Source organism: Canariomyces notabilis, assembly GCF_033297395.1.
Source record: "Canariomyces notabilis strain CBS 508.74 unplaced genomic scaffold N656scaffold_20, whole genome shotgun sequence".
Classification (NCBI taxonomy): Eukaryota; Fungi; Ascomycota; class Sordariomycetes; order Sordariales; family Chaetomiaceae; genus Canariomyces; species Canariomyces notabilis.
The window spans coordinates 1-18,041 of NW_027041842.1; the positions used below are offsets into that span (position 1 = coordinate 1).

Genomic DNA, 18,041 nt, shown 5'->3' on the forward strand with positions numbered 1-18,041 from the left:
AAATAAGGAAAAATTGGTGGTTGGCATCGACGTTGACCGCCTGCAAGGTGGCCTGAAATTAAAGGTTGAAGCTGAGCCACAGGTAGGACCCACCGCTCCCCGATTAGCAATTTTGCTCTCCCCGATTAGCAGTTTCGTTGGGGCAGCCCCTCCAGCCTGGGTGGCTGGGAAGGAGCTAAACCCAACTTGGCAGCAGCAGCCCCCGAACATCAACCACCTCGAATTCTCGAGCAACGGCCGAAGACATTCCAGTTCCATCCAGCCATCTCAATTACGGGTCGAACAAATAGGAACAATGGCTCTCCATCTCAGCAGAGTATTTTCTAATCTTCTGCTCTCTCTCGCAGTCCGACTACCTTCTAGCAGCAATCTTGTCAAGAATCGTCTTGCTGCTTCTCTGCACCGATTGCCGGGCACCCTCAGAGTCTTTCGGACCCTGAAGCAGTGAATCCGAGATGCTCCCCAATCGTGCAGCTCCCTTACTCTTCTCAGTTTCACGATTCATTACTACCTGCCTCTCCTTACCTCTCAATGAACACATCCCTCCACCCTTGCCGGGTGTCGCACCAAGGGCAACCTATTCGGTAGTGCCTATAAACGGGCCGGGCGGGTCTGACGGCTCCGGAGGGTCAGGTGGGTCTGGCTCCGGCTCCGGCTCCGGAAATCCGACGATCGGCACGGTGACTGTCACCGTGGTGCAGACCCCTCCCCCAACAACAACAACATCCACCCACACAGTCTTTGCGCCGCCAACAACAGATCGCGTCACCGACACCGTCGTCGTCACAAAAACGGTCCAGATAGTCGACATAGTCGCGCCTCCTTCTGGGATAACGGTTACCACAACCGTCTACGCTACTGTACCGATACTGTCGTCGTCTGAGTCCCTTCCGCCGGGCTCAACATTACTGTCTACTCCTGTCTCTTCGCGCTCCTCAGCAACGGAGTCGGTTGCCACAGGATTATCTATCACCACTGGTCCTGTTTCTGTGCCTCTTTACACGACGTCCAGCACGACCAACATGGGCGCGACACTAGATGATGGCATTTGGCCCACATCATTTTCGGCGTGGAATGGCACCGCAGGACGCCGGGCGCCTCGGCTCCGGCTTCCACCCCGGCTGGTTGCTTGAGTCGGGTATCAAGATTGACGCGACCACGGGCTCCCTGAATAGTCACGATGAGATGACTGAAGGATCCCGGACCCTAATGGTTCATCGTATGTATAGAGACGAATGCTTTAATCGAGGTGGATGCCACGCAGCGTGGACCAAGAGCTGGAAAGCGTTGTCTGCTTTATTAGGTTGAGGAGTCGGATGCATTGACGGGAGTTTGGCACTTTGGCGCATCATATATACATACATGTAACGGTAATCATATCAACCATTATGTAGGTAATAAGAGAGGACTCATTGGATGGATCATGGGTTGAAGAGAAATGTTGCATTCATGCTTCACCAGTCAGTCAACTTGAGTTCCCCCTGCAGGGTGCTATGGGCAAGCATAAGAGATACCAGACAACACCCGGCACAAGAACAAGAGACATCGACCAATACAGTTCGAATTCGTACGTGAAGCAGACTACTCAACCAAATACATACAAAATGGCCGCTCTGCTTGACCAACCCAATCTTGTCGAGGTAACACTTAGCACGTAAACTGTCGACCAACGTTAGCACACATCAGGCTCAGTCTGCTACACCACTAGCAGGTAGTCTTCACTCCTGGGTTAGAAGTTGGGATCAAGAAACACCGCACTCACCACTTTGGGACCCGGGACGACGTAGTTTGCAAGGTTGCTGTTGTAGATCTGTCTCCAGTGTCAATATCATGTTGCATTCCAGTCCGCAACCCCGTTTTTTTCAACCGTCATGGCCGGGCCACATGCGCACTCACATTGATATTGTACCCAGGGTCGGTGCTCTTGAAGGCGCCGGGGATGAGCGCGGTCGGGCTGGGCGTGGTGTTGCCGCCGTTGGTGACCTTGACTTGGGCACAGCTAATGTAGAACTGCATGGCAGGGTGACAGGTGGTTAGCGTATGGACTGTAATACAATACCCAGCTCTCAGGTTTTGTGTTAGTCCCTTACCTGAGGCGGCGCACCAGGGTTGTGTAATCCCAACTGCTGAATTCTCAGGAGGTATTCGCCGTCGGGGATGCACCTGGGGATGTTGTACGTGTATGAGACTTCATGAGTAAGAGTCACAGGTTAGCATCCGGCATCAACATCAACTAATCCGCCCATCCCTATCTTAACCATGTCGGACTTACTCCTCATCGGCCAACTCGACCCCGACGGGCCCCAATCATAAATCTTGAACCACGGCCCGCTTCCATCATAGTCAGCCACCGCGCCAGGAGCCTTGGACATGTACAGTGAAACCGGCCCGGCATGGTAGACAGCCGTGTCGAGAGTGAACGTGAACTCGTCGCCGGCCTTCATGGTGATGGTCTCGGTGCCGTTGCTAACATCGCCGCCGACGTTGCATCGCAGGTCCTTGGACGCCAGGTCCGTGACGGGCCCGTTTTGCAGCCACGCCGGGTTCGAGTTACGCCGGACATATTTCCATGCCGGGTACTTGGTGCCCCCGGCTGAGAACTGCTGGAAGATGTAGTGCCCCGCGACGGTGTTCACGGTGAACAAGGTGGCTGCGGCTAGGGTGAGGAGGGATTTCATTGTGGTTGAAGGGGTTGGGTGATCCTGGAAGTACTACTAGTTGTTGACTACCTTAAGGTGGGTACGTAGGCAAGGAGTCAGGGTTCAAGAGCAGAAACCGGGTTCGTATCGCGGTAGTTGGCGGCACGGTAGTGGCATTTTATAAGAGTGGAACGAGGACTGGATGCCAGGGACGACGGATGGACTGGGCCTTGAATGCAGGGTTGCAACTCGGAGTACGTCTCCCGCATTGCCTACGAGTAGCAAGATGTTTTCAAGGCTATGGTGCAGACCAAGGAGGACACTGCCCGTCTTTCCCGGTCTCTTGGGTTTGTAGGGGAAAGATTGTGAAGTATTAATTTGATATATATAGATTGCTGCGCTGGAAACGGAGAGCCGGTTCCGAGACCCGCCAAACGAGGCATGGCGAGCTTCCATGCTCGTCATTCGGCAGTTAGAGTACCAACTCCCTAACGGGTTTGAGGTTAGGTCAAGTCTAGGCAATGACGGAACCCGGGAGGGCCTCCAAAGACAACCTGAATACAGCTATCGCCAAGATACCGATGTTCGGTCGCCCCTGGCTTTAGGTGGACGGCCTCGGACTTGCGATGTTCTTTATGTTGACAAGCCTACTGGCACATTTTCCCTTCCCGGTCAGGGGCACGAAGAAAATTTAGGAATCTTACTCCATTCGTGTCACGCCGCCCGGGTTGCTTTGAGCTGTCAGGACATTAGCCCCTGAGCTGCCTCGGGCATCGCAATTGTCACAGCTGCAAGGCTGTCCACTCCGGACCTGTCCTCTTATTTTCCTTCTCTTTCTATCTAATAAACTGCTTTTGCCGAGCTTGATTGTCCTCAAACTTCATTCCTTCTGGCTTTCAGGGTCGTCCCGACCGCCCACCGTTTGGACGGGACGCTCACTCTTCTGACCACCAGCCTTTCCGATAATACCAGAACCGCGAAAGAACACAAGGACCAAAGCCAGAGCAGCAATCCCCAGCGCAAAATTCCACCACTCTGCTGCCCTGAGGCCGAGGAGCGAGGCCAGCTCCCACTCCTTCACTGGTCCTGCATGCTCGACACTGATGCCCCTTTCCTTCGCCATCACAGCCGTCTGAATTACCGTTGCCACTGCCAGGCCAATCGCCCTACCGACCTGCCCCATGGCGTTGACAAGGGCTCCCCCCAGGGCCTGGTCCGCTTGCGGCAGCGAGTGGCTGGTGAAGAGGATCAGACACGGCCACGTCGTGTCGGCGCCAAAGACCGAGATAATCATGGCTGGGAACCCGTACGCCCAGTAGATTGTGTCTGGCGGGATGGGCACGGCAAAGAGCAGGGCCGCGATGGAGATGCAGGCGTTGCCGACCGCTAGCATAACATATGTCGGAACCCGCGCGAGAAGTTGGGAAACGATGGCCGCGGTGATACAGCCGGATAAGCCAGTGGGGAGGAAGCGTAGTGTTGTGTCCAGCGTGGACAGCCCCTGGAAATCCTGATAGAAAAAAGTGGCGTACACCAAGAAGCCGTTGAAGCTGCTAAAGAAGATGGCCATGATGACCATGGCGGCACTGAACTGCATGCTGCTGAACATGGAGACCTTCACGATTGGCGCGCGTTTCCCCGTCCGCTCGAGGTGCCTCTGCCAAAGAACAAACAGAGCGACGAGGATGACGGACACGACAATAAGCGCTGGTATCCACGGTGTACGCCATCCCACGACGTTGCCCTCCGTCAGGGCGAAGAGGAGCGCAAGAAGGCCGCTCGTGATCAGCACGGCACCTAGCCAGTCGATCGACGCTGCGACGGAGGCGCCCTCCTCTCGGAGGGTGTGCTTTTGGGGTGGGATGATGAAGATGGCTGCCGCTGTGATGGCAGCGGCCATGAGGGCCACCACGACAAACACCCACTTCCACGACGTGTACTGAGCAATGATGCCGCCCAGCAAGTTTCCGAATACGGCGCCCAACGGAGCGCCAGCAGCTGTGTTCCCGAATTAGCATCAACGTACTACACTGTTAAGATAGGATGGGACTCTACCATAGCAACTGAAGGCATAATTCTTTGCCTTGCCCGGCGGAAAGGTAGTTCCAAGAATGCCTATCGCAGTTGGAACATTGGCAGCAGCTCCCTACCCTGCGGTCAGTTTCCGCTTCCGGACCCAGACGGGTGACACTAGCCGGGCTTGAGGCTTCACTTACCAGGCCCTGGAGACCCCTGAACAGGTCAAATGCAATCTCATTCGGCAGGTATGGATTGACGAGCATGGTGACAGCGAGCCATCCCGATCCCAATATGAAAATCTTGCGTTTGCCGTAAATGTCGGCCACCCTGCCCCAAAAGAGCAGGAAGCATCCGAATGTGAGAAAGTACGAAGACAAGATCCATTGGAGCCGCGAATCGGGAACACCGAGATCTCTGCCTATGGTCGGGAGAATGATGACCACGGCTTGGCCCCCTAAGGCCTGTGGTGATGGTAAGTGGCTGGGAAGGATATAAACAGGGAGGGTGAAGGCGGCTCGTGGGGTGACAGAATGTAGAGCCGACGTACATTGAGGAAACTGGCGCCCGAAAGAGTGGCCACGAGGGCGATACACCGTGCTTTTGAAAAAGGGAGTTCTGAGCCTGAGGCTGGGTGTTGGTTCGTTTCTTCGGTCGCTGCCTCGGCCATGTCGCTTACATCGGTCTCATCCGAGGTCGGGTACGGCGCAGGCAGTGACACGGCAGTTGTCTTCTCCTGCCGCGTCGGATCAAAATCAGATCCATCTGGTTCCATGCCAGACATGCAGTGCTAGTTGAGGTGAATGAACGTGATGCTGAGTATAGCTGAGGAGAATGACCGGAGACGGGGGATGATAACTACCTAGGCGAAGGTAGTCAAGCCCCCCAGATTCATGTTGTATCCATGGTGTTTCGGAGCTGCAATCGGCCTACTGAAGTGTTTGCGGAGAACGGCTCCAAAATGTCCTAGGCCCCAGGGGTCGAGGTAAACGATATCCCGCCGTGGACCCGCCCGCAATCGGCCCGCCCTCCGGATAGCGCACCCAGTGGCCCAGTCTCAGCCACATCTGGGGGATCTTAAGTCCGACGACTGCCGGGCTGGCTGCGGTATACACTCGATCGTCAAAATGGGTCAACAAATGTTGGGGTGATTGGATGACGCTCAGTCTTCGTTCGGGAAGTTGGGAACTGACAAAATAGGATAGGCAGTACTTGGGTATATGTATTAGTAGCAACCACACTGCTGGTTTGAACCCAGTTTGTGTTTGAGAAGCAGCAAAATTTCGCCGCCCGTATGAGGAATCTGGTTGCTGTTGCTTTGTTGTAGCCAACTGCTCTTCCACAGAACGGAGCGAGGTTTGTGAACATTTTCACGTTGCATTTTGGGTTACTTGAACGCGACTTCCTTGTGCTCCTTTGAAGAAATATCGTTGTTTGCTTCAGGAAAGCACGACACAAGTTCAGAGATACCTAAGCAGTTGCCTGAGGCAAGGTCTAAGCAACCCAAGGTACCTTACCCTAGCCTCACTGGAAGATGGGAATTATACCTTAGGTACTTCTCTTCATGATTTTGACCGAGTTTTACGTTTGAGTAAGGAACCTTGGTTATGCGGGCATATAAGTAGTACAATTTAAAAGCGACCTGCTAAGGCCTGTCGATGTCCACGGAAAAGCCGAGTACTATTGCAGTTTAGAGGGCATTGAGTACTAGACATCAATTTTCATACTGCAGGCAAGGAATACATGTAGGCAGGACTGAGGTACCAGACGAAACCAAAGCCTGTCCTACATTGGAGTCACCTCTGACTGTAGGCAGCAAATGATGGCAGCGACATAACTTAGCCAAACTGTCAGCAAACAGTGAATCGTGAAAGTTCAAGTGTCACTGATCTGACATCTGATTTGAATGTCTGTCTTGCTACAATGGTTTTTTTCGCAGAGCTGAAAGATGTTTATCCTCCTCTTGCAGTCCGATACTGGCCCTGTATATAGGCGCCGGATGTGCTGCAGAAAGGGTGCTTATACGGTAATCTTCGATATTCTTGTTGCTCAAGCGCTCAAAAGATTGTCGTTGTTCCCGAGACTAACAACGGTCCAAAGGAGACTTCCAGACCGCGAGTGCCAGTAAAACTCCAAGATGCTATCCCAATTCTATTATCCCAATCGCTTCTTTGAAGTTGCATGGCCGACGAAAGACGGCACGTCAACACCTACGACTGTCAAGAAAAGAGTTGCCTGGAGAAACAATGGAAATCACTTGTCCTTATTCTAGCCACAACATCGGCGGCTGGTCTAGCACATCACGTATATAACTTGTAAGGCATCCACCCTTCCCGCCCAGTCCCTGCTAAACACGTCAACCGCAGTGACAATTGATGTTTCTCAATACTAACCGCTTGGACTCCCCTCGAGGCTTCGAACAGTAGAAGCTTTATTCGTTCCTGAACATGACAAGCCCTCGCTCATATCCGGAAACCCCTTCCTCACCACAACCGTCCCTGTGGACTCCCCAAAGGGTAGGCGAAGAACATACGCCTGGTACTACTCCTTATGGGCCGTCACAGCGCACCTCAGGGGGGAATCTGGCGCAGTATGACCCCTCAGGAGCCCGGCAGGATGCGAATCTTGCTGAGATAGCCCGTGTCGGCCTGGATCAGTCGCCGTGTTTCAGCAGAACGACATGGAGTGATGGGTCATTGGTTCGGGGACATACCCCAGAGTCTTCAGAGAAGAGTGTTAGAACTGAGTCCATACAAGAGAGGTTTCTACGGCAACATCGAAACCTCGGCGGCGGTGCTGGTGATGCCATGAAATGGGCAAAACATCCTTACTTCGCCAATTTGACTCGGCAGCCTCTCACTCCCATCTCATCCTCTTCTCACCCGAATTCTTATGGACATCCATTTGGCCCATCAAGTCCAAGTTGCAACTCCGATCGTCATCATAGCCACGACAACACGCCAAAGGAGCAAAAAACAAAGCGACCTATCGACGGGCTAAACATGCTAGGAGTTCCTAATCAGGAGACTTTGAAACTGGCTGCTTCAAGCGAGACGAATATCCAAAACAGGGCAATGGGGCGCGAGCAGTCGGCGCAACTGGTGACGCCTTACCGGAGCCAGCTTTACCCACAAGCTCCAACATATTCCCAAGCAGCGATGGGCTCCAGTCCTCTTTACCAAGAACAGCCGGTCTACCATCAGCCTTCCAATACCACGGGTATCCCGGGGCTCAGCTGGCTTCAAGCCAATGACCCCGCGAGAATTCCGGGGCCCAACTACCCTTCCGTGGGAATTCCAGGTCTCAACGTCGGCACTCCCGGCGTAATGAAACTTCAAAACAACGAGACTCAGCCCAACATAGAAAACGGGGACTCCATTACTTACCGCAGATTGCCCTTTCAACGAATAACGCCGGGATTTGACGCCGGAACTGGGGTAAGGGTGTACTTGAATCACCAGGCCCAGCCGGAAAAGGTGGAAAGAGCTCTTTCACGCACAGTTCGCACCCCGAATTCGGAAAAACCTGTGACCTCGCCAACCCAGAGCTGGTCATCTAGCGACTTCTACTCTGAAGAGCCTCGCCCTCAGTGTCCCGTCGCCGCCCCTCGGCCCGCTCCACCGCAGCCAACCGGTCCGAGTCTTCTGCCTACTCTACGACCACAAACAAACACGCTTCAGACCCCCGGTCCAAGCCCACCGGTACCAACAGCAACACCATGCCAGGGACCGACTCCTCCCTCTAACATAATCGCGAAAGGCGGCAGGATAGTCCCAGCCCCCGTCCCCGGAATCAGCGGCGGGTACTACCACCCGATGAACTGCCGCGCCGCGCAGCACCAGCAGCAGCAGCAGGCACAAAACGGCCAGCACAACAAAAACCCGTACGAGGCGCGGGTGGAGCTGCTGATCAAGGGGTTTTCGCCCAACTACCGGGGCGACCCAGACCTGGAGCGCAACCAGTCGGCCGCGATCCCCCCGGAACAAAACTGCAGCCTGTTTGTCGTGGGCTTAGCGCCCGACCTGACCACGCACGAGCTGCTGTCGGGCATCCGAGACGTCGGCCGCGTCTATGCCTCGCACATTAACCCGCCTGATCCGGCGCGGGGACACTTTGGGAGTGCGGCGAAAGTGGTGTTTTTCGAGAGGGCTGCTGCTGGTGAGTTTGGCTGGTTCACTTCGTAACTCTAACATCAGTTGTTACATAACCCCATGGTGGACCTGACGTTGTGAGGATGACTGGTGACTGATTGTTGGGCAGAGCGCTTCTATCTTCTTTATGCAGCCACCGGCTTCTTTACGCCACGCAACCCGCACATTCGCGGGCGTGTCTCGTGGAACCGCATCCGCTCGGCCCAGATCGATGTTGGCGGGTCCAAGTCACGCGTGCTGCTCATCAGCGGACCGCCAGTCTTTGTCAATGAGCATTTTATACGGCAATATCTGGATACCAAGATGCAATATCAGGTTGATGAAGTGGTGCATCGCTACGTGAGCGAGGACAGGACAAGGGTGCTGCTCGAGTTTCGGTTTGGGAGTTTTCGTTGCCAGGCCGAGGCTGCGAGAATGGCATTGATGAGGGAGTTCAGGGACCACGGTGTTGTTTGTGAATATGGTTAGTTTGCTGCTTCCCCAGTTCTTCTTACGTCTCAATACTTTTGAGGTCAGGGTCGCTAACTTCTAGCTGTTGTTAAGGGTGGGATCCATGTGATCGTCAGTGGGAACAATGAACATTGTAACACGGAATGGGTTGCTTTGGTTCTACTACGGTAGTAGTTTCTGGTTAGGATTCCCATACCGTCAAGGCGAAATACATCCCAAGGTGATGTTGAAGGATCGTTGTTGGCTTCAGATGAGATCTCTGTGTAAGTGGGGCAACAACCCTAACCCTTATGTTTCTGACGTCATGGGCTGTTCAGAAATCTCCTCCACTTTCATGATGCCATTGTGCAAAAGTGTAGCGAAACTATGATGTATGTCTTTGCTCGTCGGTTAGGCAGCGATCCGCAAGGGTAGGCTACGGAAGCCAATTGAAACGATGGAATGCATCTTAGATTTCGGACCTGGTGTGGCTTGCTCTTGTCCAACGCGTCTCCTTCTCTTCAAGGAGCCACATTACGTCACAAAGGCCGGAGCGTCCTTCCCACTGCTCTCAGCAGCTCGTGCAACAACTTAGGGAGTAACACACTTGAGCTTCTCGCATAAGGTACATGATTGGATGAAAAGCCCCAACTGGACCGCATGCAGGTAAAACAAGCAAGCAGTGACGTACTAGATTCTGCCACTCTTGCCCTTTCATGAGGTACGCCTGCTCATAACCTTGATCACAAAACCGGCGCCTCTCCCTTCTCTTCCATTCCATACCTTAGTTAAACTGCAAATTCACTTGGCAAATCACAATTGATTTCCCATCCAAGAAACTCAAGATACTGTCACAAGAGATATCGACTTGACCGTAGCATCCAGTACAAGCCGCAATGAGGATCGCAAAAACGCTCCTCTCGCTGGCCTTGGTGGCTAATGCCGCCATTGCGAGCTCCTGGCTCTCTAATGAAGGTCAGTTTTGATCGATTCCAGAGCTTTTGTGCTTTGCTCAGCTACTGACCTGGCATCAAAGCATACAACAAATGGCACGAGACAGAGCTCGAGCGGTGGCTCTCCGACAACGACATCCCCTACCCGACTCCGGCCGACCGCAAGGAGCTAGAGAAGCTCGTGCAGAAGAACTGGGACACTCATGTGGTTTCCCCCTACCAAAATTGGGACACGGACAAGCTCAGTAGTTATCTGAAGCAGAAGGGCGTTGAGACAAAGGATTCTGCCGGCCAGGGCCGTGATTATCTCATTAACCAGGTCAAGAGCGTCTGGTATGAGCCTGAGGACAAGGCTCGGGGCGCCTGGACCAACGTCAAAGATTGGATCCTGGACACTTGGACCGACAGCCAACTCAAGGCATTCTGCGATCATCATGGTATTCCAGGTGAGTCTGGACAATGTGCTCACTAGTTTGAGCCCCTCGCTGACACTTGCCCAGTTCCGCAGCCGCGTAAGCGAGATACTCTCCTCGAGAAGGTCCGTAGCAACTACGAGACCATCGCCCAGAAGGCTGGCGAGACGATCTCCTACCCTGGAAATTGGCTCTACGAGAGTTGGTCTGGTACGTACAATACCTTGACACCAAGAGTTTGACTTGCAACTGACATTTCTGCCAGAATCTGATCTGAAGGAATGGCTTGACACCCACGGCTTCCCGGCGCCCCAGCCGACTACAGTGAGTGCCCTTCTTAATCGGTCTCTAGTGCAACTTGCTGACCCCATGATAGCGTGACAAGCTTATTGCTTCCGTTCGTCGCAACTCCCGCCTTGCATACTTGCGCATGCAGGAGCAGGCGGCGGCCACGCAGAAGAGTACACAGGACACCTACAGGGCCCTTACCGATAAGCTCATCGATTCATGGAGCGAGTCTCAGCTCAAGGAATTCTGTGACAAGAACGGCATTCCAGGTATGTTATCACAAAATGCCTTACGATATGCTTTACGCTGGTGACTGGACAGCCGCTGACAAGAGGCAGTTCCCCAAGGCACTAAGCTCAACCATCTGCGTGCCCTTGTTCGCAAGCACCGTGCCGAGATTCTAGGCGACAACGTCACTGCATCGGCTACATCTGCTTTTGGAGCCGCGACTTCTAGTGTTGGGTCGGCAGCCACTAAGGCTACCGATGCTGCGTCTCGGGCCGCACAGGAGGCCTTCGACCAGGCGGTGAATACGTGGTCAGAAAGCCGGTTGAAGGGTTTTCTTGATGCTCGTGGAGTGGTATGAATCCCCTTCTCCATTCCATCTCTAACCATGTCTTCCACTAACAGTTTTTGAAGCCCGTCCCGCAAGGAAGCAAGACCGAAGAACTCCGCGCCCTGGTCCGCAAGAATGCTCACAAAGCAGCCACGGGCTGGACCGCGTGGACTTGGGACGACTTCTCGTACCAGAACCTCCGCGACTACCTCGCGTCAAGCGGCAACGCGGCGGCGAAGAAAGTAAGCGAGTCGACGGGTGCGACGCGCGATGAGCTTGTTGAGGCGGCCCAGGCCGCTTACGAGTCTGCCTCATCGGCCGGCGGCGGCTCGTATGCCTCGGCTACGAGTTACCTCTCCCGCGCGACCGATGCGGCCAAGGCGAATGTGTTTGAGACGTGGAGCGAGAGCGAGCTGAAGGCGTACCTGGATAGCTACGGCATCCCGGTCCCGCAAGGCTCAAAGCTGAATGACTTGCGCGCCATGGCCCGCAAGCAGTACACCTACTTCAAGTACGGCACTACCACTCCCACTGGGACCATGATTGCCAAGCTGCGGGAGACTGTCTGGAACGGATGGGACTGGGTTGCTAGCCAGCTGAGGATCGGCGGCAACGTGGCAAAGCAGAAGGCCGACCAGGCTCGGGAGATGGGTGAGGATGCTAAGAGGAAGGTGCAGAAGGAGCTTTGAACGAGTCCTCCAGGCTCAACGTGCCGTGGTTATGGATGAGGAGGTGATCGGGGAGGGACTTCGACGCATGGTGTAACATTTGTAGAAGGCGGAGAGAAGCTAATATCTGGGAAAGGTCAAAATTGGTTTTCATGTGTGAGTTGGGACTCGGGATGGAGTTGCCCAGCCCTGTTAAAGGGCTTGGTTCCCGCCGTTCATGGTTGTTGCGGAGTTGGGTTCAATGTTTTTATGTCATTTCATAGTAAGCCGTCTCTTGTTTGCAGTGAGTGGTATTTGTGACATTTGTGACATGATTGCTCAAATTCCGGGTGGAAGGGTAGTTGGGTATATAGGGAAGTTTTCGACTGCAGGTCTTCAACAGGAACTGCTACGCTTTCAACGGCGTTGTGGCGTAGCGGTTCCAGCGCAGGGTTGAGAAAATACCTGGACGGCCTCTGGTCGACAAAGACTGTCGCAGACTGCTGTCTAGGCTCATACCCTCTTTTTTGGCTTCGAAATTCGGCTCCCCGATCAATCGTCTATTTTTTTGCTTTTCTTTCATCCGAAGGTAGCACCAACTCCTGCCGTTTTGAAATCTGAATGCCCCTTCAAGTAAGGTACCTTAGGTACGATGGGCACCAACTCGGGCTGTTCTAACTGTGCGGTCTCCCTGATGATGGGTGGACCTTTGCTTAAGTTCTTAGACGACTTTGATGTACTTAAACCATCCATCCGTTGACCTGGTATGTGAATTTCTCGATATATACCTAGGTTATCTCACTTGTATGTACAGAACTCGAAGTTAGCGCCTGTCTCTCCCTTAAGGCTTAAGCTCGCCCGATCCCTGCTTGATGCTTTGAGAGGGGGCTATATTCGAGTCCGCTTTTCATACTAACCGCTACATTCTTAGGGAACATTATCTATTATCGAGGTATTCACTGTCTCAACGCCGGCTCACCGCATAGAGACGCCGTTCGTCCCAAGTGCCTCACCCCGAAGTGGTTCTGGTCAATGGCCTCTCACAAATAGGGATGCTTGATTCCACATCAGTAACGACGTGGTCTCCCTCGTCCACCATAAGTTCATTGCATTGTGTAGTAGTACTACTAGTAGGCTTGTCAGACTGACGGTGTAGCAAATATAGAACCCTGGCGTAAACCATTGGCAAAGAAAAGCGCCGAGCTGCGCTGCTCATCGACCGTACCCAGGATGTGAGGGCGGCAAATTGCCGGGGGTTTCAAACCTGAATGTATCATTTGATAGCATTGAGATATAGCTTCTCGTCATCCAGCCTCGGTAACCGTTCTGCTCTGTTCTGGCCTATAATCGCCGACTTGAGCAAAGACGTCAAACGTAGAGTCGACTGGGCCGCTTCCTACGCCCTTCGGGGGGGCGGTTCGCTTAGGCTTGCTTGAGTTTATCTGCTGAGCTTATTTCAAGCTGGTGTATGATGATATCGGAATTGGGGTCCGAACGGATGTTTCTGGCTCCGCACGCTGCCGATGAGGTGCGGGAAGGCCGAAGAGTACCTTGTTTTCCCCGTGCCTCACGCCACGATTCTTCAACCTTCAAACCACTTGGTAGGTCTTAGGGAAACATCTTTTCATTTGATTCTGGCCTAAGTTTGGCCTCTGCGTCATGTTGAGGGTTGGATAGGCGTGATAGGGTAGGAAGGCACAAAGTCCTTGCCGAAGAGTGCAACCAATCATGCAACTCATCACAACTGGGCGTCATAATGAATTCCAATTAAGCTCAGGGAGTAGAGCGCTTCGGAGACTTCTGGAGTGATGTTGATCGAGGGAGAATACTTGGTTGGCAGTCAAGTCGTGTCTCACCGTCGCGTCTAGGTACGGTATCATGCCAGAATCCTAGGGAGGGCCGTTGACGGAAGGCTGTAAGGGCGACGTACCTTAACGCTTTGAGATAACGGTTTCCTTCTTGCCAAAGACGACGCGGTTAGATCCCGTGACGAAACTTGCCTTGCGGTTGAATCCATGAATTTCCACATACGGATTGCACAGAGTGTAACCAGCGGCTGCGCGACTCTGAAAAGGTGAGACGGCCGCATAGACGCAGCCGCTTCGCTTTGCCCGGGTCGTCTAAGACGGCCATGGAAATGTAACACAACGTCAGGCTGATGTGTAGCACAGCAGGTAGTACAAAGATGTGGCAGCCGCCCTCGACATACGCATTCATCGGCGCCGCCCCGCAGATCAAGGTGGAAAACTCGGGACCGACGGTGCGGATTCGTGACAAAATCTGTGTTGCCGCACCGCCCATGGTGTCATCGGTATTCCCGGGTGCCACGCGCAAGCGCCGCATGCCGCAACCTCACGCGACACGGTGACGGTGTTCATTTCAGACTTTGACGGCAAGGTAGTACCGCAGCGGTAAGCATAGAAGCTTCCATGGCTTCGGGTTCACAGCGTGCACGGGGCGATCGCCATTCTACGGTTTTGTCCGACGTTTCCGGAAGCAAGTGCCACGCGTCCCGCCCGCCTTGGCTGCTGCGGCGGTAAGGAACGGCTGCAGGCTGGGCCGCATCCTTGGGCTTGGAGAGGGCTGGCGGGAAGACCCAAGACATCGCGGCTCCAGGATGGCGGGTTGAGACATGTTCCGATCCACCTGATCTTGTGCGGCTACTGAAACTGCTATCAACAGTTTCAGAGCATTCCTTTGCTGTTTATCGAGTTCGATGCTAACCATATCGAGCGAGCACGCTGCTGTCGGTAACCAATTAGGGGTTACACATCCAGCCAAAGAGTGCCAAAATGGGGGTTGACTTGGGACCAATGAAGACATGACGATGACTCTGTTGCTCTGTAACTCTGGGAGTAGGCACCTCCCGTTCTTCTGTTCAACCACTGCAGTAAATGAGACAAACGCAGAACGCAGGAGGCTCAGGTCAGCCCAGCTTGATTGGTGAAAATTTTGTGGGAGAAGAGTGCTGCTCAGGCAAGAAGGTAACTGGAAGCCACGCTGCAAGATGAAGGTTAAGGTATCCAGCTTGATTGAGGATATCGAACGTTGATTTTGAGCCCTTTGCTGCCTTGGACTGACTGGGGTTTCCAAATGTTGAATTTCGCTTATTAGCGAAGCAGGCTAAGCAGCCTACCGCGCATTCCTTAATTGGGAACTAACAACCCACTGCGGCTAGGCATGTGACCAGGCAGATCTACCCTCTGTTTTCTGATGAATCTGCCAGTTCACCGCTGCTGTCAACAGCAACCTCATTCACTTTCTCGTCGACGACGACGACGGCTTGTTAGCAACGCCGCTGGAGTCACCCAACACCAAAAGCGTCCGTCTCACTCAGCTTTGGGCATCGCGCCGCACCGCAGGCGCCCCACAAATAAAAACAGCGGGCGCCCCTGCATATGTCAGATCTCTGCCCTGATTCTGCGTCCTGTGAGGTTGCGAACTGCGGCATGTGCAGCAAATGCCGCTGTATAGGCGAAGCCATAGAGCCGCGGTCCCGAACGACCGGGTGCAGCCCGGACTTGCCTCCGAACTATGGGGTTGGACTCGGTAGGGGAAGGTAGGAGACGGTGGAGTTGCCTGCCTAGAACCGATGGGTCGATGGACGGTGACAAATACTCTTTCGGACTGGCTCAAGGCACTCATGACCGATTGCGAGTCTGTCCACCGGCCCGTACCGCTTCATCAGTCGCCTTTTTGTTCTTTTTTCCGTCCTTCTACGTTCGTTTCCCTGCATTGAATTTATCCCTGGATTCCCTGATTCAGTGGGCGATTCGGCTGGGTTTGCCTGCAAGGAACTTGTGCAACTCCAATAAAGATGTCGTGGGTGAGCAAGGCGGCCCCGCTTGAAGCTCCTAAGTTGGGGTCCACGATGTTCTCCTTGCGCATGCCCTCGCGGCTGCCAAGACAAGGGGCGCATACATGGCCTTTAGCTTGACCGTTGGCCGGGGAGCCTACCCGTGTACCTACTAGTTGTGTGCTGGTTGGAGTCATCGGTTTTGAACCACCCTTAAGGCACCTACCAAGATAGGGACACATACCTGGACCTGGTAGACGACAACAGCGGCACATACCCCAATGACACACCCGCGTGCCTAGTGGGCCTGAGGTGCCTAGCCTTGCCGGAAAGACAGGCTGCTGCGGCCAAGCTCTCACGCTGCCCATCGACTATCCCGTCAGACATGGCCTCCAATATAAAGTTCGAGATATTTCCTCAGGTTCCTGCTTCTGCCTCGGCCGTAGACCAGAGCATCCAGCAGCCAGATCATCCAGAAACCATCTACATTATCGACACCCCGAAGCGACACTAGAAAGACATTCATCACGGCTTGCTCCCAGATAACCTAGCTCACCATGGACGAGTACTACATGTATGAGCAGCCGCCCCAGCAGCCTGAGCAGACCCAGCCCGTCATGTTCAGGCCGGCGAGTGCAGAGGATTGGGAACCCTACAAGGACGTCATCGCGCACCTGTATAACAACATGAAGCTGAAGGATGTCATGACGGAAATGCAGGTTTCCTACAACTTCAAGGCAACGTACGCATCTCGTCTATCCCCGTCACTCAACATGGTTCATTGCAGCTTACACATTACAGCGAGAAGCAGTACAAGACACAAATCAAGAAGTGGAACCTCGACACCAAGTACATCAAGGGGTCAGAGTACATGTTCATGATCAAGACACTGCGCGAACGGCAAGCAGCACACCCCGGGAAAGAGACGCGGTTCATCCTCCGAGGGCGGGTGGTAGACCCCAAAGACATCTCGCGCTTCGAGAAGCGGGCGCAAAAGAAAGGACTGATCAAGGATGGTGACCCTATAGAGGTCCAAGGTAAGACATTTGAATAGGAACTCAGCCAAATCTCGTGTGGAGGTTTCCTTGCTAATTAAAGCCCGCATACAGAGCCAGTTGAAGATCTGGTGTTTGGTACACCATCTCCAGAACCGTCGACTTCATATTCGAATTCGGCGTCTTACACCACCTGTATGAGTCTCCTGCCCCTAATGGGTGCTGCTTAGCTACCCCCTGAATTCTGACAAGTTCGTTGCGAACAGACGACAACAACATCGATTATACGTACACATACTGAGCTCCACGCGAGTACTGGGAAACCTGCGGCCGCCGATTAGCAGTTGAGCATCCTCAGTTGCGAAAGAGCGAATAAAGCATCAACGGCAAACAACGATCCCGAGTGTCCGACCGCCAGGGCCCGAGCCCCCTAACCCATTGTAACAACAACTGACGATCAGCCATGATAGAATTGATGACGGTTATGGATACCTGTATTTTTGTCTTTCCATTATTCTCCTCTCCGTTGCTATTTTTGAATCTCTTTTGGATTCTATTCTTCTCTCCTTGATATTATTTTCGCTTTAGACTCGCAGACATTGCTACACTACATGGAGTCATCTTTGATGAGGTCAAACGACCTCTACAGTATAGGAGCACAGTACGACACATGGTCACGCACAGTAGTAGACTTCTGAGATACCTCCATAGCAGCGACGTCTCCTCGAGACGTTGATCCATCATCACAATACAGAAGATTCACTGAGTGCGTTCCACCTCATCAATCTTGCTGGTGCATTACTACCCCAGATACATATGAATACAATGCAACGATACCCATTATCTCTCTCCAATGCAGTTGCAGCGTTAAGTCGAGCTTAACTTTATGCCATCAATCATGAGGAGTCAATCCGGCGTGCGTTCTTCCAACCCACTGGTACCTTAGACTTCTTCAGCACCCTGCCGGATCAGATTATCACAGCCCTCTTCCTCAGCCTCACAAGGCATGGCCAAGAATTAAGCATATCCCAAAAGAAGACTAATCGGACGATAAAAACAGGGGCCTTCGGATAATGGAATCAGACTTAACGCTTTTAGCCAAATCGTCCAAGTACCCCGGGCCCTAGGCGAGCTCGCTTGATATTCTGTGCTACCTAG

General features: G+C 53.4%; 6 protein-coding genes across 6 annotated transcripts; 4 read left to right on the top strand and 2 right to left on the bottom strand.

The window, feature by feature from the left end:
• Positions 1-227: 227 nt before the first annotated feature.
• N656DRAFT_781832 (uncharacterized protein) lies at positions 228-1,577 on the top strand. The gene has a single exon (XM_064815654.1). The coding sequence runs from the start codon at positions 456-458 to the stop codon at positions 1,131-1,133; it is 678 nt and encodes a 225-aa protein (XP_064667763.1). The 5' UTR covers positions 228-455; the 3' UTR covers positions 1,134-1,577.
• On the bottom strand, positions 1,278-2,975 carry N656DRAFT_781833 (lytic polysaccharide monooxygenase). The gene is made up of 5 exons (XM_064815655.1): positions 2,273-2,975; positions 2,091-2,188; positions 1,897-2,010; positions 1,763-1,810; positions 1,278-1,659 (listed from the first exon to the last, which is right to left on the bottom strand). The coding sequence occupies exons 1-5, from the start codon at positions 2,676-2,678 to the stop codon at positions 1,648-1,650; spliced, it is 678 nt and encodes a 225-aa protein (XP_064667764.1). The 5' UTR covers positions 2,679-2,975; the 3' UTR covers positions 1,278-1,647.
• A 367-nt stretch (positions 2,976-3,342) lies between these two features.
• On the bottom strand, positions 3,343-5,628 carry N656DRAFT_781834 (uncharacterized protein). Its single transcript, XM_064815656.1, has 4 exons — positions 5,206-5,628; positions 4,856-5,119; positions 4,695-4,785; positions 3,343-4,637 (listed from the first exon to the last, which is right to left on the bottom strand). Exons 1-4 carry the CDS (start codon positions 5,437-5,439, stop codon positions 3,520-3,522), a joined length of 1,707 nt encoding a protein of 568 aa, XP_064667765.1. The 5' UTR covers positions 5,440-5,628; the 3' UTR covers positions 3,343-3,519.
• Positions 5,629-8,470: 2,842 nt separating this feature from the next.
• Positions 8,471-9,274, top strand: N656DRAFT_714079 (uncharacterized protein; the record flags this gene model as incomplete). The annotated part of the gene is made up of 2 exons (XM_064811939.1): positions 8,471-8,813; positions 8,916-9,274. 2 exons carry the CDS (start codon positions 8,471-8,473, stop codon positions 9,272-9,274), a joined length of 702 nt encoding a protein of 233 aa, XP_064667766.1.
• An 857-nt stretch (positions 9,275-10,131) lies between these two features.
• On the top strand, positions 10,132-12,134 carry N656DRAFT_791149 (uncharacterized protein; the record flags this gene model as incomplete). The annotated part of the gene is made up of 7 exons (XM_064816944.1): positions 10,132-10,210; positions 10,272-10,634; positions 10,689-10,811; positions 10,867-10,925; positions 10,978-11,158; positions 11,228-11,469; positions 11,529-12,134. 7 exons carry the CDS (start codon positions 10,132-10,134, stop codon positions 12,132-12,134), a joined length of 1,653 nt encoding a protein of 550 aa, XP_064667767.1.
• A 4,217-nt stretch (positions 12,135-16,351) lies between these two features.
• On the top strand, positions 16,352-17,595 carry N656DRAFT_283449 (uncharacterized protein). The gene is made up of 3 exons (XM_064809115.1): positions 16,352-16,630; positions 16,690-16,925; positions 16,998-17,595. The coding sequence occupies exons 1-3, from the start codon at positions 16,446-16,448 to the stop codon at positions 17,111-17,113; spliced, it is 537 nt and encodes a 178-aa protein (XP_064667768.1). The 5' UTR covers positions 16,352-16,445; the 3' UTR covers positions 17,114-17,595.
• Positions 17,596-18,041: the final 446 nt, after the last annotated feature.